The sequence below is a fragment of the Apodemus sylvaticus genome, chromosome 8 (assembly GCF_947179515.1).
Source record: "Apodemus sylvaticus chromosome 8, mApoSyl1.1, whole genome shotgun sequence".
Taxonomy (NCBI): Eukaryota; Metazoa; Chordata; class Mammalia; order Rodentia; family Muridae; genus Apodemus; species Apodemus sylvaticus.
This window is the reverse complement of record NC_067479.1, coordinates 113,571,705-113,596,998: the sequence shown is the minus strand read 5'-3', so window position 1 is coordinate 113,596,998 and position 25,294 is coordinate 113,571,705. Positions and strand designations below refer to the sequence as shown.

General features: G+C 41.0%; 1 protein-coding gene across 5 annotated transcripts in view; it reads right to left on the bottom strand.

Annotated features, from left to right (window-relative positions):
* Positions 1-25,294, bottom strand: part of Nek10 (NIMA related kinase 10) — a 197,820-nt gene that overhangs the window by 5,355 nt on the left and 167,171 nt on the right. For 3 of the 5 annotated variants that reach the window (XM_052190707.1, XM_052190704.1, XM_052190708.1), the window contains 2 exons: positions 22,481-22,581; positions 14,855-14,965 (listed from right to left, as the gene is read on the bottom strand). In XM_052190707.1, the coding sequence (XP_052046667.1) occupies positions 14,855-14,965; positions 22,481-22,581 (212 nt within the window). Of the gene's footprint in view, positions 1-14,854; positions 14,966-22,480; positions 22,582-24,154; positions 24,188-25,294 lie in introns of all 5 variants that reach the window. The other 2 variants (XM_052190705.1, XM_052190706.1) reach the window with 1 other exon arrangement.

Below are 25,294 nucleotides of genomic sequence, written 5' to 3'. Positions count from 1 at the left end.
TCTACCTTCTCTGTCTCCCCCTCCATCTTAATTCTACACACACACACACACACACACACACACACACGCGCGCGCGCGCGCGCGCGCGCACACACACAAAACATACTATATTACAAGAAAAGGTCCTGTCTTTTTCATTCTTGAACATTTACTGTTCTTCAGAGGCAGCTGACAACTTATGTATAGGGTGAAAAGGCTGTCAGATCCTGAATGCAGAAGGATCTGATGGCCCTGGGCACTCCACCTTTCCTCCAGCCTGGCTAACAACAGTCATTCTCACTAAGCCTTGGAATATTTCCTGTGATCCTGAGAACAACTTCCTGGTGTTAAAATGTCTTCAGATGAAGCTGTTTCAGCAAGGGATGAACTGGATATCTGAAATGTTCACCCTCATTACAGAAATCTTATTTACTTTAACTATTAAGTGCTCCTTGTAGTCCTAAAGATTCCATAGCTACTAAGAGACCTAAAGCCTCAAGTAAAAGAATGTAGCATGTGATCGAGGGACCTCAAGACTGCCATTTTAAGATAGCAGCGAAAGGGTGGCTCTTTTATTGGTATTCAGATTTTTTTCTTTTCTTTTTTTCTTTTAATTGAATATATTCTTCATTTACATTTCAAATGGTATACCCCCTTCCTGGCTTCCCTCAGTTGCCCCACAGTTGGATCTCATGGAGGCAGTTCCCCAACTGAAACTCCTTTCTCTGTGATAACTCCAGCCTGTGTCAAGTTGACACACAAAACCAGCCAGTACAAGAGCCATTCGAGTTTCCTCAGTTGAAAATTCCCTATTTAACTTTGTACCCCATTTTTAAATAGGGCTATTTGATACTCTGGAGTCTAACTTCTAGAGTTCTTTGTATACATTGTGTATTAGCCCTCTATCAAATGTAGGATTAGTAAAGATGTTTTCCCAATCTCAATCTGTTGGTTGCCATATTGTCCTATTGATAGTGTCATTTGCCTTACAGAAGCTTTGCAATTTTATGAGGTCCCATTTGTGATTCTTGTTCTTAAAGGATAAGCCATTGGTGTTCTATTCAAGACATTTCCCCTTTGCCCATGTGTTCAAGCTTTTTCCCCAAGTTCTCCTCTATAACTTTCAATGTATCTGGTTTTATGTGGAGGTCCTTGATCCACTTGGACTTGAGCTTTGTACAAGGAGATAAGAATGGGTCTATTTGCATTTTTTTCTGCATGCTGACCTCCAGTTGATCCAGCACCACTTTTTAAAACTGCTGTCTTTTTTCCACTGAATGCTTTTAGCTCCTTTGTCAAATATCAAGTGATGTTAGGTATGTGGGTTCATATCTAGGTCTTCAATTCTATTCCATTGATCTTCCTGCCTGTCTCTGTACCAATACCACACAGTTTTTAGGACTATTGCTCTGTAGTAGAATTTGAGATTGGAGATGGTGATTCCCCAAGTAGATCTTTTGTTTTGGAGAATAGATTTCTTTATCCTGGGTTTTGTTATTCCAAGACAATTTGCAGATTGTTCTTTCTAACTCTATGAAGAATTAGTGTGGAATTTTGATGGGGATTGCATTGAATCTATAGATTGCTTTTGGCAAGATGGGTATTTTTACTATATTAATCCTTCCACTCCATGCGCATGGGAGATCCTTCCATCTTTTGAGATCTATGATTTCTTTCTTCAGAGGCTTGAAGTTCTTGTCATACAGATCTTTCACTTGCTTGGTGAGAGTCACACCAAGGTATGTAATACTATTTGTGACTATTGTGAAGGGTGTCATTTCCCTAATTTCTTTCTCAGCTCCTTTATCCCTTGAGTAGAGGAAGACTACTGGTTTGTTTGAGTAAATTTTATATCCAGCCACTTTGCTGAAGTTGTTTAATAGCTTTAGGAGTTCTCTGGTGGAATTTTGGGGGCCACTTAAGTATATAATCATATCATCTGCAAATAGTGACATTTTGACTTCTTCCCTTCCAATCTGTATACCTTTGATATCCTTTTGTTGTCTAATTGCTTTGGCTAGGACTGGCAGTACTATATTGAATAGATAGGGAGAGAGTGGGCAGCCTTGTCTGGTGCCTGATTCTAGTAGGATTGCTTCAAGTTTCTCTCCATTTATTTTGATGTTAGCCACCAGCTGACAGTATATTGCTTTCACTATGTTTAGGTATGGGCCTTGAATTCTTGATATCTCCAAGACTTTTATCATGAAGGGATGTTAAATTTTGTCAAAAGCTTTTTCAACATCTATTGAAATGACCATGTGGTTTTTTTCTTTGAGTTTGTTTATGTAGTGTATTACATTGATAGATTTCCATACATTGAACCATCCTTGCATGCCTGAGATGAAGCCTACTTGATTGTGGTGAATTATTGTTTTGATGCATTCTTGGATTCAGTTGGCCAGAACTTTGTTGAGAATTTTTGCATCAATGTTTATAAGAGAAACTGATCTGATGTTCTCTTTCCTTGTTTGGCCTTTGGTTCAAGTATAAGCATTATTGTGGCTTCATAGAATGAATTGGGAATTATTCCTTGAATTTCTATTTTGTAGAATAGTTTGAAGAGTATCAGTATTAGCTCTTCTTTGAAGATCTGATAAAATTCACCGCTTATCCCATCTGGTCCTGAGCTTTTTTTTTTTGTTGGGAAACTATTAACAACTGCTTCTATTTCTTCAGGACTTATGGTACTATTTAGATGGTTTATCTGATCCTGTTTCAAAGTTGGCACCTGGTATGTATCTAGAAAATTGTCTATTTCTTCCACATTTTCCAATTTTGTTGAGTATAAGTTCTTGTAGTAGGATCTGATGATTTTTTGAATTTCTACAGTTTCTGTTGTTATGTCTTCCCTTTCTTTTCTGATTTTATTAATTTGGGTAGTGCCTCTGAGTCCTCTGGTTAGTCTGGCTAAAGGTTTATCTATCTTGTTGATTTTCTCAAAGAACCAGACCCTGGCTTTGTTGATTCTTTGTATAGTTAGTTTTGTTTCTACTTGGTTGGTTTTATCCCTGAGTTTGATTATTTCCTGCTGTCTACTCCTCTTGGGTGTATTTGCTTCCTTTTGTTCTAGAGCTTTCAGGTGTGTTGTCAAGCTGCTAGTGTAAGATCTCTCTAATTTCTTTTTGGAGGCACTTAGAGCTATGAGTTTTCCTCTTAGCACTGCTTTCATTATGTCGCATAAGTTTTGGTATGGTGCGTCCTCATTTTCATTAAATTCTAAAAAATCTTTAATTTCTTTCTTTATTTCTCCCTTGACCAAGCTATCATTGAGTAGAGCATTATTCTATGTCCATGTGTATGTGTGTTTTTGTTGTTTTTGTTTGAACTCAAGACCAGCCTTAGGCCATGGTGATCTGATAGGGTGCATGGAATTATTTCAATATTCCTGTATCTGTTGAGGCCTGTTTTGTGACCAATTATATGGTCATTTTTGGAGAAGGTACCATGAGGTGCTGAGGAGGAGGTATATTCTTTTGCTTGAGGATGAAATGTTCTATAAATATGTTAGATCCATTTGGCCTATAACTTTAGTTAGTTTCACTGTGTCTCTGCTTAGTTTCTGTTTCCATGATTTGTCCACTGTTGAGAATGGAGTGTTGAAGTCTCCCACTATATTTAAATGAGGTGCAATTTGTTCTTTGAGCTTTAGTAAAGTTTCTTTTATAAATGTGAGTGACGTTACATTTGGAGCATAGATGTTCAGAATTGAGAGTTCATCTTGGTAGATTTTTCCTTTGATAAGTATGAAATGTCCCACCTTATCTTTTTTGACAACTTTTGCTTGAAAGTCAATTTTATCTGATATAATTATGGCCACTCCAGCTTGTTTCTTGGGACCATTTTCTTGGAAAACTGTTTTCAACCTTTGACTCTGAGGTAATGAGTGTCTTTGTCACTGAGATGGGTTTCTATATGCAGCAAAATGTTGGGACCTGTTTACATATCCAGTCTGTTATTTTTTTTAATTGGAGAATTGAGTCCATTGATGTTAAGAGATATTGAGGAAAGGTGATTATTGTTTCCTGTATTTTCATAGTTAAAGGTGCAATTCTGTTTGTGTGGTTTGTTGAAAGAAAATTACTTTATTGCTTTTTCCAGGGTATAGTTTCCAGCCTTGTGTTGGTATTTTCCACCCATTATCCTTTGAAGCGCTGGGTTTGTGAAAAAATATTGTGTAAATTTGGTTTTGTCATGGAATATCTTGGTTTCTCCACCTGTGGTAATTGAGAGTTTTGCTGGGTATAGTAGCCTAGGCTGACATTTATGTTCTTTTAGGGTCTATATGACATCTGCCCAGGATTTTCTAGCCTTCATAGTTTCCAGTGAGAAGTCTGGTCTAATTCTGATAGATAAGCCTTTATATGTTACTCGACCTTTTTCCCTTACTGCTTTTAATATTCTTTCTTTGTTTAGTGCATTTGGTGTTTTAATTATTATGTAACAGGAGGTATTTCTGCTCTGGTCCAGGCTGTTTGGAGTTCTGTAGGCTTCTTATATGTTCATGGGCATCTCTTTCTTTAGGTTAGGGAAGTTTTCTTCTATAATTTTCTTGAAGATATTTGCTGGCCTTTTAAGTTGTAAATCCTTGCTTTCTTCTATACCTATAATCCTTAGGTTTGTTCTTCTCATTGTGCCCTGGATTTCCTGAATGTTTTGGGTTACAAACTTTTTGCATTTTGCATTTTCTTTGACTGTTGAGTCAATGTTTTCTATGGTATCTTCAGCTCCTGGGATTCTTCTATCTCTTGTAGTCTGTTGTTGATGCTTGTATCTATGAATTCTTTCCAAGGTTGTCTATCTCCTGAGATATCTCACTTTGTGATTTCTTTATTGTTTCTACTTCCCTTTTTAGATCCTGGATAGTTTTGTGCAGTTCCTTCATATGTTTGTTTGTTTTTTCCTGAAATTCTTTAAGGGATTTTTGTGTTTGCTCTTTAAGGTCTTCTACTTGTTGACCCATGTTTTCCTGTATTTCTTTAAGTGATTTTTACATTTCCTCTTTAAGGGTTTCTACCTGTTGACCCGTGTTCTCCTTTGCTTCTTTAAGGGATTTTTGTGTTTCCTCTTTAAGGACTTCTACCTGTTGACCCATGTTCTCATATATTTCTTTAAGGGATTTTTGGGTTTCCTCTTTAAGAGATTCTACCTGTTGACTGATGTTCTCTTGTATTTCTTTAAGGGAGTTATTTATGTCCTTCTTGAAGTCCTCTATCACATCGTGAGATGTGATTTTAAATCCAGTTCTTGATTTTCCAGTGTGTTGGGGTATCCAGTATTTGCTCTTGTGGGAGAACTGGGTTCTGATGGTGCCATATTGCCTTGATTTCTGTTGGTAATGATCTTGCATTTGCCTTTTTCCATCTAGCTTTCTCTGGTGTTAGCTGGTCTTGATGTCTCTGATTTTGGCTTATCTGTGTATATGAATTCTTGGGATTCACATTCTCTCTGTGCACTCAGGTATGTAGGCTCTCCTGGGAGACCAGCTCTCCTGTGCTCCCAGGCCTCTCCATACTCCAAGTGACCTGCGTGTGGCTAGTTCTCTATGAAGTATCAGGAGATGGTGTCTTCACTGTGGCAGACCTGGCAAAATTCTCCACAGCAGAAATGGCAAATGCCCTAGTGGCTAGTTCTCAAATGCCCTGAGTGTCTGGTTCTCAAATGCCCTGGGTGGCTGGTTCTCAACTGCCCTGAGTGGCTGGTTCTCTAGGAAGTATCAGGAGATGGAATCTTCACTGCAGTAGACCTGTCAAGGTTCTGCCACAGCAGAAAGGGTTGACAGCAGTGGGATGGGGAGAAGAATTGGAAGGGGACTGCTATTAGGAAGCAGTATTCATCCTTTTTTTTCCGATATAATATTTATTTACATTTCACATGATTTCCTGTTTTCTAGCCCCCCACTCCCCGAAAGTCCCGTAAGCCCCCTTCTCTTCCCCTGTCCTCCCACCCACCCCTTCCCACTTCCCCGTTCTGGTTTTGCTGAATACTGCTTCACTGAGTCTTTCCAGAACAAGGGGCCACTCCTCCTTTCTTCTTGTACCTCATTTGATGTGTGGATTATGTTTTGGGTATTCCAGTTTTCTAGGTTAATATCCACTTATTAGTGAGTGCATACCATGATTCACCTTTTGAGTCTGGGTTACCTCACTTAGTATGATGTTTTCCAGCTCCATCCATTTGCCTAAGAATTTCATGAATTCATTGTTTCTAATGGCTGAATAGTACTCCATTGTGTAGATATACCACATTTTTTGCATCCACTCTTCTGTTGAGGGATACCTGGGTTCTTTCCAGCATCTGGCAATTATAAATAGGGCTGCTATGAACATAGTAGAGCATGTATCCTTATTACATGGTGGGGAATCCTCTGGGTATATGCCCAGGAGTGGTATAGCAGGATCTTCTGGAAGTGAGGTGCCCAGTTTTCGGAGGAACCGCCAGACTGATTTCCAGAGTGGTTGTACCAATTTGCAACTCCACCAGCAGTGGAGGAGTGTTCCTCTTTCTCCACACCTTCTCCAACACCTGCTGTCTCCTGAATTTTTAATCTTAGCCATTCTGACTGGTGTAAGATGAAATCTCAGGGTTGTTTTGATTTGCATTTCCCTAATGACTAATGAAGTTGAGCATTTTTTTAAGATGCTTCTCCGCCATCCGAAGTTCTTCAGGTGAGAATTCTTTGTTTAACTCTGTACCCCATTTTTTAATAGGGTTGTTTGGTTTTCTGGAGTCTAACTTCTTGAGTTCTTTATATATATTGGATATTAGCCCTCTATCTGATGTAGGATTGGAGAAGATCTTTTCCCAATTTGTTGGTTGCCGATTTGTCCTCTTGATGGTGTCCTTTTCCTTACAGAAACTTTGTAATTTTATGAGGTCCCATTTGTCAATTCTTGATCTTAGAGCATACGCTATTGGTGTTCTGTTCAGAAACTTTCTCCCTGTACCGATGTCCTCAAGGGTCTTCCCCAGTTTCTTTTCTATTAGCTTCAGAGTGTCTGGCTTTATGTGGAGGTCCTTGATCCATTTGGATTTGAGCTTAGTACAAGGAGACAAGGATGGATCAATTCGCATTCTTCTGCATGCTGACCTCCAGTTGAACCAGCACCATTTGTTGAAAAGGCTATCTTTTTTCCATTGGATGTTTTCAGCCTCTTTGTCGAGGATCAAGTGGCCATAGGTTTGTGGGTTAGTATTCATCCTTTAAGAACAAGTTGTTTAAGACTTACAGTTGTGTGTCATATCGGTACATTCCTTTAGCTTGAGGGTCACAGATTTCCAGGAACTAGGAAAGGGCTCACAGACAAAGACTGCAGGCAAAATTCATTGGTCTTATGTTCAAATATAGATGTGATTTTATTTTTATTCTAGACTGTTCCAAGGGTCTTTTTTGTAGTTTAGATACTAGGCGTAAATATTCTTTTAACAAATTAATCTCCTTACCTCAGACCACTTACCATGTGTTACAGTGACCACCCATTTGACATTGTGGCTCATTTGAGGCTGTCATGTACAGAGTTCACACTTGAGAGCTGTGCAATCAAGTTATTAAAAAGAACCAAAAAATCACACACACACACACATACACACATACACATACACACACACACACACACACACACACACACAAACCCTTAAATTGCCCCTGGGGCTGGAGAATTTGGAAACCACCTTTGATGCTCCTTGGTATCTGACAGGAATACATAGAGAAGTATATAAAAAAAAAAAAAACATGTGTGCAAAAACAGGCAATGCAGAAATGGCACCATGGAAAGTGGGAGGGTTGTCAGAAGGAGTGGTGGACAACTTTACCCAGGTGGCATAGAAGCAGGAGATTTTTAATAACCACAGCTGAACTCACTGCCACTGGCTAAGGACTTAAGACATCAAGGCAAAATCAGTTTGGCTCTTACCACTCAACTTCTCATAGGGTAAACATTAGCATCAGACTTGTGAATAAGGAAACTGGAAAGGCCATTTACAAGGAGCACAGCAGCAATTTTAGAATCTGAACTAGAGCCCAGCCTACAACCAATGGTCAAGTGAGCCTTCTAATCCTTGGCTTGAGAGACTTGAGGACAAAAATGATAGAGTCCAAAGGGATTGACATTCAGACAGAAAAGAAAGGATGATGTTTCTAGTGATCTTGATGTGGGCATAGGGAGCTGAAGGTGATTCTAATTCTGGATGTGCCAGACAGCAAAGACTGTTGACTAGTAGGTGGAGACACAGAGGAAACAACGCATTCCAACTCACAGTCCATAGGGCTAGAGTGAGCTATAGGTGTTAGTATTCTCATAATAGTGTTGTGAGTACTCAGCTTGCCGAAGACCTGCCTTTACCATGCTTTCTCCCTTTGCATGACACATAAGGCCCTTTCTCTGCACTAGAGAGCATGCTCAGTTCAGAAGTGCAAATGATTGCATACATTTATGAAATATCAAATATTAGAGAATAGTAGAATATATTAGACTATGGCTGTCACCACCTGGCTCCAAGACATCTCTGATTTGGGACAAGTACTGTGGCATTTAAGTGCATAGTCAATTAAGAACAAGCATTCAAGGCAGACATTACTGAGAAGCAGGCAAGAAGAGAAGACAAATACAGTCACTCGGTTTCCCAATCACCTTCTTTTCCATATCAGAAATTCTAGTCCTCTGCTGGAGACCAACATCACAAATGGAATGGGACCTAACCAGCAAAGAGAACTCAGGAAGACATAGAACCAAACATCAGTGGAACCAGACACTAGAAGTGAGGGGATGCAGCACAGATCACCTCACCACTCCACACTCTCTGCCCCTCTGTTATAATTTCACTTAACTCCCCTGTCCCCTGAGACTGGATGCCATATCAGAAACCAGAACATGTTGCCTAATGTCCCATGTTCTCTAATCTGCAGCTTCCTTTAGTTTCTTATTAGCTTTTGATAAGCTCTTTGTTATCAGAAATGACCAATATCTATTTTCATTTTTTTCTTTCACAAATCAAAGTCTTCTCCTTTTCTTCCTAGGGTAGGTAATACTAAGCTCTTATATGAACTCATGCTTGTTCTCAGTGGATGACATTACTTGCTCTCTTCAGAGGCTCCCCTGTGTCACTTCTTCGTACATGTACCATACCCAGCCCCCATCCCATGCCTCAATCCAGAAAAGGTTAATTAACTCACAGACACAGCAACCCTGACAGGCAGTCCCTTCCTTGGAAGCTGTTCTGGTTCCATCCTTATTCTTCAGGTCTTGCCTATGGTACAAACTCCTGTCTAAAACTCACCTTTCCCCTTGCCCGTGCAGTTCACTCTTCAGGCTGACAGGACAAGCTTATTGGTGGCCATTGATTGTCCAGGGCCCTCACACACATCCAGAGTTATGCTCACTTGCGGTGAGAATGCCTCTGTTGCTCCAAAGTACACTCGATGCCAGATGCCACCACTGGTTTTTGCTGAAATGTATTGGTTACCAGCCTGGGAATCAGGAAAAGTGAGCACAGGAGTTGTGTGACACGCCTGGCTCCCCTCTCCTGTTTCACCCTTCCCACGGCAGTCCCTCCATCTCTCTTTTCTGGTTTTTCTGACTTTCACTTTTTCTAAGGTCTTGCATTAGTTGGGGTTTATGGGAAAATACTTCTCCTTTTCATTCTTTCTTTTCATCATCCCTTATATCCCAGGATAGGGTACTAGAGGAAATGAGCTGAGCTTCGTTAGGCTGGAGACAAAGCTGCCTGAGGCCCACAGCTTTAACCTTTCCTGCCACAAACCAGTATCCATTCATCCTTCCCTCTGAGAGCTAGGGAATGATTCTTTTTTCAGAAATATTGATCATGGCCTGGGGAAATCATATTAAGGATTTCTCTTCTTTCCATGTATTACAGTGTCCACAGCTAGAAGTCCAAAGTGTACCTGAATAGTGTAACTGCTCTGTAGCACATTAGTTGACTACACAACTGGTAAAGATGGACATAGATAGCTGCTAGGATAACTAGCACTTTGAAACAGCTGCACCTTGGAAGCCTGCATAGATTTGTGACTGCCCAGTGCCAAGTCTGAGAGATGCACAGAATGCTGGTAACCCTAATTTAGGCCCAGCTTGTACAGGCCAACAAGTGATTCCCAGAGCGAAGACCACACTTCCAGGTTCTGTGACAGGGTCAGGGTGATGAAAGAGTCTTTTGATGCCATCACCCTCTGAGTTCTTTAAGATACTTTTATTTTCTGTGTACCCATATTCTCTAGATTACAAACTGTTTTTTTTTTCAACTTGGTCTGTAAGGGGACTTTGATGGACTGCCTACAAGGAGGGCCACAGATCTCTGTGGCCTCCCCAGATTCTACCTTCAGATGCAGATGCAAAATGTTTTTCCCCTTCAGTTCCCCACTGTGCTCCCAAATTAGCAGTGTTGACACACCCTGTGCACCTCCGTGGCCTTTGTCCCACTGGTAGCTTTAAAAGACTAATCAGCAAGGAGAGATTAAGAGGGGATCTGGGTATTTTGGTGGTCCTAGTTTTCTGTCTGCGGCTTCTTTATAAATCCATGCCTATTCTCAGTGGAACGAAACTCTCTGCTGTTCATGGGGCCCCTGTCTTGGTGCATCTGCACTCCATTTGCCTTTGCTCTTTGCTCTTCCCCTCATGTCTTTAGCTGGGTGCCAGGGAAATGCTTCTTTCCTCATTTCACCCAGCTGGTATGCAGATGCAAGCAACCATGCATTTGGAGGTCTTTCAGATAGGCCCATTGGAGGGGTGATACCTGATGGCCCCACTCAGCTTGAAGTACCCAAGATCAGTCAGTCCAAGTCCTGCAGAGCAGTTACAGCTCTTCAGAGAGGAGGATAATGAGAACAGGAGATACTAGCTGGTCAGACAATTTGGGAATAGTGACTTCAATTGTTGTCCTTCGCCAGAAGCTAGAAACACCGTTTGTTCTGTGCTAGTCAGAAGGCAGACATGCCAGAAGTGATTAGGGGCTGCAGTCGCCAGCGCACCTTCCTGTTGTCTTCCATCTTTTACATAGCTCCATTAAAGCTAAACATGAGTGAGTAAGCAAACTAACTGTGCACACCTAGCACAGATATCTCATGGAGAGGCCAGCTAGACTGAGCAGCTCCTCTCCATGCCTCAACCCAATTTCTTCCACAAATCATGGGAAATCTCTAAACAGCTGAAGGTCAAGTCTGTTGACGATGGTGACATGCTCCTGCTACAGGTGACCTTTGTCTTCAGCTCTCACCTGTCTTACAACAAACTCCTTTCTGAAACTTGCCCTCTTTGTTAAGGTTTCTATTGTTGTCATAAACACCATAACCAAAAGCCATGTGGGGAGGAAAGGGTTTATTTCAGCTCATGTCTTTCACATCACAATTTACCATCCAAGGAAGTCAGGGCAGGAACTTGGAGTCAGGAACAGAAGCAGAGACCATGGGCGAGTGCTGCTTACTGGTTTTGCTCCTCTTGGCTTAGTCAACCTTCTTTCTTCTGTACCCAGAATCGCCTTCCCAGGGGTGGCACTATCCAGAATGCCTAGGTTCACCCACATCAATCACTAAGTAAGAAACTGCCCCGTGGACTTGCCTGTAGGTCCATCTTATGGAGGCATTTTCTCAATTGTGGCTCCCTCCTCTCAAAGAACTTTAGCTCAGTTAAATTGAAAATGAAAAACAAACAAACCAAACAAACAAACACCTCATTCTGCCTTTGTCCATTAAATTCATTCTTGGAGTTCAGAAGCCACTGATCCAAGATGGCTTTGGTGGTCATTTATTGTTAGTGACTCTCACACCCAGTGTTTACTTGCCTGAGGGAAGAAAGTCTCTGTAACTGTCAAGGAACCCCCCAACTTCTATCATCCCTATACCACAGGAAAATGCACAGTACATCCATGTACACAAACCTCAAATGTTCATAAAAGTAGAGATAATACACAGAACTATGTGTGCCTAGCTCTCTGCTTACATGTGGCCAAAACTGACTCATTTATCTCTCTTCTATTTCCCTTTCTATGTATGTTCCTACTTCAGGAATTAGATAACAAATTCTGTACAATATATTTTATATTCATAATATTTCAGCATGGTTCATGAAAAAATATATATTTGCTTTATTAAATTATCATTAAAATCATGTAGAACTAGATTGATCAGATTCAGTGAGTTTATTTTACACCCAGAAAAACAAAACTCACATATTCTCTCTCATTGGAGGCTTACAACTCAGTATCTTCTGTTGTGAGGATAAAAACCTCTAGTGACTGCAAAATCCAGGCAAACAAAATGACATCATTGTCGGGAAGAGGATCAATAGAGAGATGAATATATAGAGAGGAATAATAGCAGGATACAAGTGACCAGAAGGAAGAAATCAGAAAAATAGTGGAACTCTAATAAGGGAAGGGGAGAGATATAAATACAGAAGAGGAAGGGGTAAAATAAGGGTAGGTGGTCTATGGAGAAATCATAATGAATCATAGTTGAAAATGTTCTATCTGGGCTGACAATGCTCACCCAAGAACCATAAACCATTACAAAGACCCCAATACAAAATATAAGTACATGATACTGATGAGTCATTCACTAATGTGAATTACACATGAAACACTGACCATAGGCCAGGATGTGCACAATGCTGGGAAATCAAAGGTAAGAGACTGGCTGTTCCCAGGAGACACACAGGAGGATGAAAGCTGTTTAAATCACAGGAGTGGAAAAGTGAGCTGGACGTGGAAGAGGGGCTGTGCCAGGGAAGCCTCAGCCAGGCCACAATGGAGGAGCTGACACCTAGTCCAGGGTAGCATGTTTTTACTCCACTATGTAGCCTACCTTCCCTTAGAAGAATGGGACTGTGCTCACATCTGTCACTACAACTGAACCCCAGCTGTGAGTGTCCTCTGCCCCAAGTAGAGGAGACCCATTGGGTGTGTTGTGAGCTGCCACTAGCTCATCAGAAAAGATCCATGCATCCTTCACTAGACATTGTGACCTGCCTCTTAACCCTGCTTACAATAAACAGAACTCACCCAGCCCCACCAAAAACCATCTTGACAAAGATAAGACTATTCTAAAGATGAATTTGTGGTCCTACCATTATCAATCAGACTTGGAAACAAGGAAATTCCAAGGAATTGAGAGTTTCCTCAGAAATCCCATGCTAGGAGAAGAAAAAGGCTGAAACTTGGTGCCAGAGGAGAATTTGTCTCCTGGATAGAGATACCAGAGTTCAGACAGCTTCTCAGATCACCTTGAAAGATTAGAGCCAGGAACAGACTCATATCTCCTCCTATTTAAGAGCTGCTATCCCCTTAGGATCCTGAAGATCACTGCAGCCTGGAAGGCTGGACTTCTGTGCCCCTCTTCCCAATGTGGGTACATTGACTAAGTCTCTTTACCTGTTTTTCACTATGAATTTGGCTCTTTGTTGGGCTTGAGGCAGGTGTGTGGACCAGGCTGGCTCAGTGAGACTCTCACATGAGCTCCCCAGAACTCCTGTCCTCCAACAATCCTGCCTTTTTTCTCAGGTCAGGATACTGGCTAGAGATGCTCTCAAAACACAGGAAGGAAGCCAAGGATGGCAGCAGAAAGAGTGATTTAAGAAAAGAAATTGACTTCACTGTTTGGGAAGAAAGAAATTCAGGAGAGTCTGCATCAGAAAGACCACAAGGACTTGCGTTCCAGGAAGGCACAAGGGAAATCCACAGAGCGGGAGGCAAATGGATCTCTGAACACCTTTTGAAGTAGAAGCTTTCATCTCACAAAACCAGAATTTCTGCTACAAACAATTTGTATTTAAATTGGTTTGTTCTCAATATCACTTTAATAAGAACATGAATGCCAAGCATCTTAGTCTTTTGTGGGAAACTTGAGTTTCTGGTGTTTAAAAGTATATTTCTTGTAGGTAGGTGTAAACCTCCTGTGCCTATGCTCCATCTCACCATTGCCTCATCTTTGTCTTGTTTACTGACACAGCGTGTGAAGGGCAGCTCACTCTCTTGTCTCTGAGGAATGGTTTCCTGCTTTGTTGACCTACCTGCAGCTGCCTCTGGTGTATACATCAATGGCCCAGGCCTCACTATGGCTATGTGCCAACACAGCAGAAACAGGCTGCTTACTTTTTTTTTTTAAATCAAAGAGCCTTGTGTATTTCCTGAGTGATAAGCTTAAAAGTAGACTCACTAATGGACAAAACCCCTCAGGGGAAGAGTCCAACACAATACCCTCATCCAAGCATACGAGGACATTTAAGAAGAGGAGGAGGAGGAGACACTGAGGGATCAAATTATCTCCAATAAGGTAGCTAGACTTTGCTCATCATGGGACCTTCAGAGACAGGTCAGAGGGCTTATATGACTTCTAGGACAAAGTGGGTTTCCTGTCTCCAACTCATGACACCACAGGTAATCAACTTTCTACCCATTTGTTATAACCATTTAGATTCTGCATATGTGAAGAGAAACTTTTGTTGTACCCAAACATGAAAGGCCACAGAATGTTGAAGATGGGAAGAATAAGTTCATTCTACCCCCATAGATGGTTAAAACGATGGCTTCACATGGTTGGGTAACTGTTTCAGGCAGAAAATGCATTTTTACGGGGATCACTGAATAGCCTTCTCAAAAATACTGGGACAGATCCTTCGAAGGCAGGCTGCAATATACATATTTTTAAATTAAAGATAACATATATTCTTAAGCAAACATGTAGTGACAAGGAAGGAGCCATGTCAGTCAGTCACCTGGAAATAATAGCCACAGAAAGGACGGGAAATCAGAGGTGAGGTGGACCCATTTGGTTAAGCATTACCCCTAAACAGTAGGCAAAGATGAGGGAGCAGGGTTGGGAGGAAGACATCTCTCATGGATAAGTGCCTACATGGAGAACACATACCTTCTTAATTTCAGATTTCAGGTTACACGGATTACTCTGCTGGCTGAAAAGGGACTTCTTGAATCTCTCTATAACCCTTCTCTTCAGATCATGGTGCAGTGCTGGAGGGAGCTGTAGAAAGCAAGAGGACAGCCATTACAACCAGCATCTCCTGTGTATCAGCCCCTACAGGGAGCAGTTATACATGGCCAGCACAACACACCCTCAAAAATCTGAAGAATAATCTGAATTAGCAAATTATATGCTACAGTTTTCAGACTCCATATAGAGGGATGTATCTGCTGTTTCATCATTTCACGGTTACCCTTACTGATCTCACTCTTCATATAACAGCTATGTGCATGCATGTTCTACTTAGTAAAGTGCCTTGACAGGGGAAGCACATTCTATTCATGTGTAGGTGTTTGTCACATGCCAGGACCATACCAAGCACCCAGCCACAGCCTTCAGAATATCTGATACTTTGGACCAGGAAATACAAAATCTCGACCACTCTGTATCTGTCAGTTTATCTGCCTGTGACAGTTCCACTGGACAGAAACAAAATGCTAGGGGCCAGCATTCCCAGGAAAGCATGGATTGACATGCATTATGACCTGGATAGGATAATGTGGCTTCCATAAATATATAGGCAGTCGTTGCAGAATCTTACAAAAGAGGAGGATTTAAAACAACCACCCAATTGCAGGGCTTTGCAGGCAAGATTTACATGGGGAATCAGAGTTCTGGTGGCATGGAGGATGGGGTGAGGTCTGGAAGAAGAATACCACAAAAGAAGTAGAATCAGAATTATTGGGGTTCTCTGCCTCGATAAGCTCTTTTTTTTTTTTTTAATAGTTCAACTTTAAAAGAGTTGAGGAGAGGGGATTGGCTGGGGGTGAAATAAGTGCTCCCAACTAAAAAAAAAAAAAAAAACCTCCAGAAAGCTATAAACTCAAACCAAATGATGACAAAGAGAGGCAGGAACACTGCAGAGATGATCACACCCAAGCCCTGCTTCACAGTCTTGGACTTCAGTTTGAGTTGCTACCTTGTAACTATTTGGAGTCAATAAAATATATGTGCCACCATGAAGGCAGGCTGACTCAAAGCCCTCCAAATTCACCATTATTTTTGCCTTTCACATGGACTAATGGAGCAACGTGTAAGGAGAAGAACACAGTTTTCAGCATTGGTCTCTTTGAGAGGGGAGGAGTGGGACACTGAGAAGATGGAGACCAAGCCTAGAAAGACAGGACTTGGTGATTCCCTATTGCTTTCTATCAGAAGGCTCCACCTCCCTGAAGCAAACAGCAGAGGGCAGTGGTGCCCTAGGTCCAGTTAGCAACCTCCCTGCTTTATTGCAGCAAATCTGTGAAAGGGAAAGGCCTCAGATTCTGCATGCTACAACCGGATATTGAAGATGTGGATCACCAATGGGCTCTGCCTAAGGTTGAAAGGTATCAGAATAATTGTCACAGAGATCTTGACAAGTCTTGCTATTTATTTAACTTGATAGGGGCTGTGGTTAACCTAGAGGTTCACCTATTGCCCCTGAATTCAATGCATGAATCACCTGAGCTCACTTTAGTAAGTTCACTTCCCTAAGATCCTCACACAAACAGTACAAGCAAGTACTGTGTCTCAGTGGATAAATACTGTTAGCACAGTGTCCCATCTATAAAGCTCCAGAGAGACCTGGAAACTTTACATAGAATGGTGATGGCTCATCTGTAGATGAAGTAAGTATAATAATGTAGTCAATATAAAAACAGAACCAAAACCCACAGCCCATGCTGGCCGGACACTGAGCACTCCTCTCTGCTTGCATTCTTGCATCTCTCCCACATCAAACCTTCAAAGAAGGTTCTATTTCTAGGTAAGTAAAGGATGGGCCACACACTGTCCTTCTGAAGTATAGGTGTTTGTATCAGCCTTATCCCTAAGCCAACACCACGAGCACACGACTGCCATACTGTACCTCAGAGCTTATAAACATTCTCATGAACTCATTGCATCTGAGACACACATAGTCCACAAGAATGCCCATTTTCCTGACATAGAAAATGGTTCTAGAAAAGGTAATATGTTCTTCAGTTCAAATTGGAAATGGTTTTTTATTATACTACACAAAGTAATAAAAGAAGGAAAAATCCAGGTCTGCATGACTTCTAAAACTTGCATCAATATGAATTCATTCCAAAACCCTGCCTTCTCTGCCTAGTTATACATTAGCAAGGCACCAGCAATGTGCAGGGTTCCACTGGATAAATAGTAGACCAAAATAGCATTTTATTCTATTTTGACATTTTACCGCTTAACAATTTTTCCCTAAATGTTAAAAGCAAATGTTTTAAGATTACCATTTAAAGAAATAAAATCTCACACTTCTCTTAGAATTTAAAGTCCCTAAAAACAGATTTGGTATGAGAAATGGAATCATGCTTTGCACTGCTGCTGCATAACTCAGTGTGGTTCACTGAGAGTCCGGGACATCTGCTGTGGCTAGCACCCCAGTGATGGGCAACGCTGCAGGTCCTCCCAAATCTTCCTATCTCTTCTCTTGGAAATAGATGTGTTGTAATTTTTTAAGTTGTTAGATGATGACTTCAAAGCATGTATTTAACAAACTGGTTAAAGTATAGTAGAGAATTAAAGCCAGTCTGATTCCTTCGGCTCTGCGAGTATTACCTATGCAATAACTACAAGGTAATATTTGAGCATTAATCTCCAGCTGCTCAGATGATTTCCAGCATGTGAGATGAACTACTCATTGCCTTCTTGGCATGCTAGCATTAAGATTGTCTTTGCAGATTAATGAACCCTTCTAGGTTATGATGTATAATTGAAGTAAGAAGAAGATTCTAACATTCTGACTTGAAGAATTGTTACCATTAGATGAGTTTTGCAGGTATGTCTCCATGGAAACTGGACAGAAACAGAAGCAAGGTGTTTTGTCAGTTTCTCCTCCAGTCCTCAGGAGGACAGTGGGAAGGGGTTGCCTCAAGTCAATAATACTTTGAACAGGCTTCCTTTGTCCTCTGAACCAACATCTCATCTCATCTCATCGGTGTTCCTCTCCTTCCAATGATGACACTGGCTGTATTGAGCACTGTTTGGTAAAGTTCCCAGAGGGGAGCTTTTCTTTGCTGTATTAATAACATGAAGCTGAAACTGTTCTCAAAGCACATTTGGAAAAACCTACAGTTGTTATGTCTGAACTAGCAGCATGGAATGAATACATGCCATCGCTAAAAATTACAAAACTCATCGGGCCCACCTACAGTTTAAGGGAATAATGACACATTCACAAGAGTTTCATCTTTGCTTTAAAATGCATGGAATCCCATAAAGAGAGAGTATACATCCATTAAAGAGTTTACTTACCACATAGGGATTTATATACAGAAGGTATGCTAAATTTAGAAGGACATTTCTCTCAGTTTAATGATGAACAGGTTAACTAAAGAGCTATTCCAGATCTTCCTATAATGCTAAGGGATATTTCTCTAAATTTCTGGGCTAGTGCATAAATGGACATTAATTTCGATATGATATGTTTACTCTCTGATCTGGCAGCTGATACTCACATTCGTTAACCATGTTCCCTCCCAGATATGTGCTTATATTGTTTCACACACTTTCACTTAGTCAGTCAAGATATTCTGTGTGATTACCTAAGAGTCAGGCTGACAGCAGAAAATAGTGAGAAAATTCATCAATTTTAGATTCTTGGGTCCAGAAGGGCAGCTGACAAGGTTACTGATAAGAATTCTAGGTTTGGGGCAACACTGGCCACAGAGATCATTAAAAATCATGCATGTTCTCCACAAGACACCCAGGGATGAGGATAATATCCGTAACCTATCAGCTCTCCATACAATTCATGGGAGATGATTTGTATGGTGCTTGGGAAGAAGTGGTTCACGTGCCCTCAACCTCACAGACTGTACAAAGCAGTGCCACCTCAGAATGTGTGAGACTGTATATTCGATGGTTATTATATGGGAAGGAATTAATAGAGCACAGGATCCAGATAAGCCCACCGGTGTCAGGACTTAGACTCAAGATTCTGCATTGGATGGGCTGCTTCCTGCAGATTAATTGCTCTGAGAAAAGCTTGTGTTTAGTGGGGGTAACTGACAAAAGTAATAGAAGGAGGGAGAAAGGGAGGAAGGAGAGAGGAAGAGTGGAAGGGAAGAAAGGAGAGAAGGAGAAAGGGAGAGAGGGAGGGAAAGGGGGGAGAAAAAAGGAGAAAAGGAGGGAGGGAAGGAGAGAGAAAAAAGGGAGGGAGGGAGGGACAAGTGGAGGGAGGAAGAAGGTGAGGAATGGAGAGAGAGAAAAGGGAAAGGAGGGATGGAGGGACAGAAAGAGAAGGGGGGAGAAAAGGAGGGAGGGAGAAAGAAAGGAGGGAAGGAAGGAGGGAGAAAGGAGATAAATTTTACTCTGACTTAAGTTATAGCACTTGAAGTTCTAGCACAGGGAAGGTTCCATCCAGAAGCAGAACACAGCTGGTTGCCCTGGATGTCACCCTGCTCATGTTCAGTTCCCCTTTTCTTCGTTACTCAGCCCAGGACCCCAGTTCGTGACACTGCCACAATGGCGATGGATCTTCCAACTTTAATTAATGTGACCCTCATAGCCCTTCACAGACGTTTCATTCATAGTGATTCTAATGCCCAGAAAGTTAGAAATTAAGATTAAACATCATAAGAAAGCTGTGCCTCCCAAAGCTTAGAACAGTATCTGTTGCTTTAATAGGTGCTCACTAATTACAGGACAAATGCACAAACTACTGGACAAAAGCATCAGATGACACTATCTTGAACCTCAAAGTACTTATTTTCTTACCCAAATATCTATACTTTTTTTTTTTTAGACAAAGCGCTTTATTTTACATTTTAGTTTAGCTTTAAAACTATCCCTGTTTCCTAGCTGTGGCTACTTGGTCATTTATTGCTGAACAGTTCCAAATCAGATTTTTGCTTGGATTTTCCCTGGCCACATTTACAGAAAAGAGTTGTTAATTTTCTTTTTTTTTATTTATTTTTTCTTTTCTATATTCTTTGCTTACATTCCAAATGATTTTTCCTTTCCTGGATCCCCCCTCCCCATAACTCCCATAAGCCCTCGTCTCTCTGTCCATTCTCCAATAAACCCCCTTCTTCTTTTCTGTCCTGGTACTCCCCTACAATGCTGGATCAAGCCTTCCCAGAATCATGGACCTCTCCTTCCTTCTTCTTGGGAATCATTTGATTTTCGAATTGTGTCTTGGATATTCAGAGCTTCTGGGCTAATATCCACTTATTAGTGACTACAGTCATACAGACTCTAAGAGAACACAAATGCCAGCCAAGACTACTATACCCAGCGAAATTCTCAATCACCATAGATGGAGAAACCAAGTTATTCCATGATAAAACCAAATTTACACAGTATCCTTCCACAAACCCAGCCCTACAAAGGATAATAGGTGGAAAACACCAATACAAGGAGGGAAACTACACCCTGGAAACAGTAGGATAGTAACCTTCTTTCATCAAACCCTAAAGAAGATAACCAATCAAATATGAAAATAACATCAAAAATGACAGGAAGTAATAATCACTATTTCGTAATATCTCTTAACATCGATGGACTCAATTCCCCATTAAAAAGACATAGATCAACAGATTGGATATGTAAACAGGACCCTACATCTTGCTGCCTGCAGGAAACACACCTCAGTGCCAAAGACAAACACTACCTCAGAGTAAAAGGCTGGAAAACAATTTTACAAGCAAATGGTCTTAGGAAACAAATCAGAGTAGCCATTCTAATATCAGATAAAATTGACTTTCAACTTAAAGTCATCAAAGGAGACACAGAAGGTCGCTTTTTACTGGTCAAGGGAAAAATCCACCAAGAAAAGAACCCTCCATTCTGAACATCTATGCTCCAAATGCAAGGGCACCCTAATTCATAAAAGAAACTTTACTAAAGCTCAAAAGCACACATTGCACCTAACACAATAATTGTGGGTGACTTCAACACTCCACTCTCCTCAATGGACAGATCAGGAAAACAGAAACTAAAAAGGGACACAGTGAAACTAATTGAAGCATTGGACCAATTGTATTTAACATATATATATATATATATATATATATAGACAGATAGATAGATTATATATATAATCTATATATTATATATATAATCTATCTATCTGTCTATATACATATATATATATATATATATATATATATATATAGAGAGAGAGAGAGAGAGAGAGAGAGAACATTTCATCCTAAAGCAAAAGAATATCTGTACTTCTTTAAAAATAAAACTAGTTAGTCACTAGTTAGTAGCCCATGCTTTAGATGAAAGAGTACCCAGTTGTTCAGCATTAGATCTAGTAGGTCCATAACCAATAGCTAGTCTTCAGCCCTGAACTTCTCAGAACTGAAGTATTACTCAGATTCACAAATAGAAAGTCTTAGTAGTCCTGGGTATTATGGAAATGGGGGAGAGAAGTCTGGTTTTCATATCCTTGAGAAGCTATGTTGTCAAATCAGATGAAAGCAGAGGTCCCCCAGAAATGCTCCCATATAAAGGAAATATGGGGACAAAGTGTGGAGCAGAGACTGAAGAAAAAGCCATCCAGATACTTCCCCTCCTGGGGACCTTTCCCCTATATTTACACCAAACCCAGACACTATTGTGGTTGACAAGAAGTGCTTGCTGACAGGAACCTGATATAGCTCTCTCCTGAGAGGCTCTGCCAGAGCCTGACAAATACAGATGTGAATGCTCCCAGCCAACCATTGGATTGAACATGGAGATGCCAATGAAGGAGGTAAGGAAAGGACTGAAGGAGTTGAAGGGGTTCTTCCCCATAGGAAGAACAACAATATCAACCAACCAGATTCCCCCCAGAGCTCCCAGCGACTAAAACACCAACCCAAGAGTACACATGGAGAGACCCGTGGCTCTAGCTGCATATGTAGGAGAGGATGGCCTTATCTGGTATCAATGGGAGGAGAGGCCCTTGGTCCTATGAAGGCTCCATGCCCCAGTGTAGGGGAATGCCAGGGAGTGGGTGGGGGAATGGGGGAGCACCATCATAGAAGCAATGGAAGGGGGAAGGGGTCTGCAGAGAGGAAAGTGAGAAAGGGGATAACATTAGAAATGTAAATAAATAAAATATCCAATAAAAATATTAAATAATACTAAAAAAAGAAAAAGAGAAAGAAAGGAAGGAAGGAAGGAAGGAAGGAAGGAAGGAAGGAAGGAAGGAAGGAAGGAAGGAAGGAAGGAAGGAAGGAAGGAAGGAAGAAAAAAAGAATAAAAGAAAGGAGAGGTCCCATTCCCTTTATCCCTATGATAGAGCTGCTTGTAGAAAAGCAACCCAGTTCTATCCCCCTCTGCACATCACAATAAAAATCCACTTGTGTGAACATCTGTTTTAGGATGAAGAGTACAGGCAGAAGCCATGGAAAAAACTGGACAGATTTACTTCTAGGCCAGTCCCCGCATACATACACGTGTGGTTGGAGGGGTGGAAACAATTCTGTGGTCACTATAACTCAGGACCCCACAAGGCTGTGTGTTTTCAGCTGTGTTAGCTTTGGCCCTGTGGCTGAGAGGTATACCACTGTAGACACTGACCTGCGTGATGTAGATGACTTTATGCAGCTGGATCAGGATCTGCTGAATGGGGTCGCAGATCTGCCGCACCTTCCGCTGCGATACAGCAATGCCTGCAGATGCTGGGAGTGATAAAGTCTACAGTTAGTCAAGGTCTCTTACAAAAGCAGCCTTAGTGCAAAATGGAGTCAAATTCTGGGGGAGAATGAAGCCAAAATCTCATCTCACCAATGGGACACGGTAACAGTTCAGTGTTTAGAATGTGAAATAAGCTGGTCTTTCCCTCGACCCCTCAAGCACTGATGAAACAAAATATCACTTGCATAACATTTGAGATACTAAGTGCCCTTGGATATTTTGTCTGTGATTGCAGGAGCCTGCCATTGGAACAAAATGGTGCCTCAGATATGAAGTTCTAAAGAGGGCTTTTCATTTGCTCGTTTGCTTGCTTGCTTGCTTGCTTGCTTGCTTGCTTGCTTGCTTGTTTTAAGTAATAAACTATACAGACTGTCTATCAACACTACTAAACACAAACACCAAAAACTCTATAGTAGAATTAAGTACTGTTCAAATTCTTAATTATTGTGACTCTTAATGTCTACTTCGATTTCTTTCTGGGTTAACTTGTCCTGAATTCTCCCTGTAAATCCACTGCACCTTCACAGATTCCGGCCAGTGGCTGTCAGTGTGAGCAGGAGCTGCTTCCTCCCCTCCCCCACTTCATATTCCTCAGCACAGTGGTCTGTTCTTGAGGACTGCAAAGCTAGTATAGGAGTGGCCTCCCTCCCTCACTAGCCACACCCACCTCTTCTCATTCACAAATTGCAATGGAGAACATAGAAGATGCCAGAATATGATATCCCCTCTCTTTCCTCTGGAACACACACACACACCCACACACCTATAATATCTTATACTCATTTACCATAATCTTATTAAAATTATGTTTCTAAGATCTCCTTTTCTTCCTTCCATACCATTTCAAGCATTTAAGAAATTAAATCTGTTATAGTAATTGCTTCAGCAATAGCTGCAATTTGAAAGATGATTCTTACATGTGCTTTCAGAAAAAAAAAAGCTGTGAGTCTTACCATAAATGGTTTGTTTTCAAAACATTTAAACAGAATTTTATATGGCTATTTAAAAACTTGAAATTATCCATTTTAGACACAAAACAAAAAGGGAAATAAAATATGAAGATTTTTCCTTATGGATAGCTCTATGTACTTGTTTGGAAAATTAGCACAAGAAATGACCCAGCTCTGTACCATCTGAGGCTAATTTCTTGTTTAGATGTAAAGGCTCTGTCTCTTCTGAAAACTCATTGTAAGCATCAATTATTGGATCATTAAGATGTGATTTCATAAATTACCCTTGGGGTAAAAGCTGAGAAATCAAATCACAAGAGCTTAGCCTAGAGCAGCACTGCTGGCTGTTCTCCACAGTGCACACCAGCCTGGGGAACAGTAGCCCCAACCTCTGAAGCTGCACTCCCCTCCCAGAGACCCCCTAAAGGCTGGACTTCTGTCTAAGGTCCTGAAGACAGAACCGTGTAATGGCACTAAGTTCCTGCTGGAGGCCTCAGGTGTGTGCCACCTTCACGTTGGCTCATTCATCATGATTTGGAGCTAAAGGCTTGCAGCATGGCCAAGCAGTATTAGGCTTGTGACAGCAATTTGAGTGGGTACCACAGACTTGATTCTACCACAAATGTGCTCATCTGTGGCCCTAAACACAAAGACAAGGAGTTAGCTAGAATGTTTGCAGTTCAACATACAGCTATGCACGTTAACTAAAAAATCTGGGTTTTAAGTCTATCCAACCACTGCTTCTCAGTTCTAGGAAGCCCTTGCCTTTCAAAAATAGCTTTCATCAGTTGCTTTCTTAAAATAGATGCTAAATGTTTAATTGCAAAAGCCCTACATGAATCAAGCAAACAAATGCACAAAAACATTATTACAGATGAGCTCAAGGCTCTGGAAGCACATCTCCTCAGGGTCACTCACTCAGAAATAACTGTTGACATTAGCTGTGAGTGTTACCTTTCTGCCTCCTGCAATATCCACTTTACACAGGTGCACAACTCCCAACAATAACTTTCAAACTATCTTTGAGCCCTGACATCAGTTTAATAGGTTATGAGCAACACTGAAAAGTTAGCACAGTGACATGGAACAGAACTGGGGAGCTGAAGGGTATGCCACACCCAGCAATGGCTGTTCAGTTAGCAACAGTGTACTTCTTGTTGATGGCCATATCCAACAGTGTGAAAGGTAAAACCATATAAAGAATATGTATGTATGTATGTGTGTATATGTGTGTATGTGTGTGTGCATGTGTATGTATGTGTGTATGTGTATGTGTGTGTGTGCATGTGTATGTATGTGTGTGTATGTGTGTGCATGTGTATGTATGTGTGTATGTGTGTGTGCATGTGCATGTATGTATATATGTGTGTGCATGTGTATGTGTGTGCATGTGTGTGTATGTATGTGTGTGTGTGTGCATGTGTATGTGTGTGCATGTGTATGTATGTGTGTATGTGTGTGTGCATGTGTATTTATGTATGTGTGTATATGTGTGTGTATGTGTATGTGTGTGTTCATGTGTATGTATGTGTATGTATGTGTGTGTATGTGTATGTGTGTGTTCATGTGTATGTATGTGTATGTATGTGTGTGTATGTGTATGTATGTGTGTGTATGTGTGTGTATGTATGTGTATGTGCGTGTGCATGTGTATGTATGCATATGTATATATGAAAACTCCCTTTCGTTTTCTCCTCTTCTTTCCCCTCCACCTCCTTTTCAGCTACATAGTGACATACTATGTCCC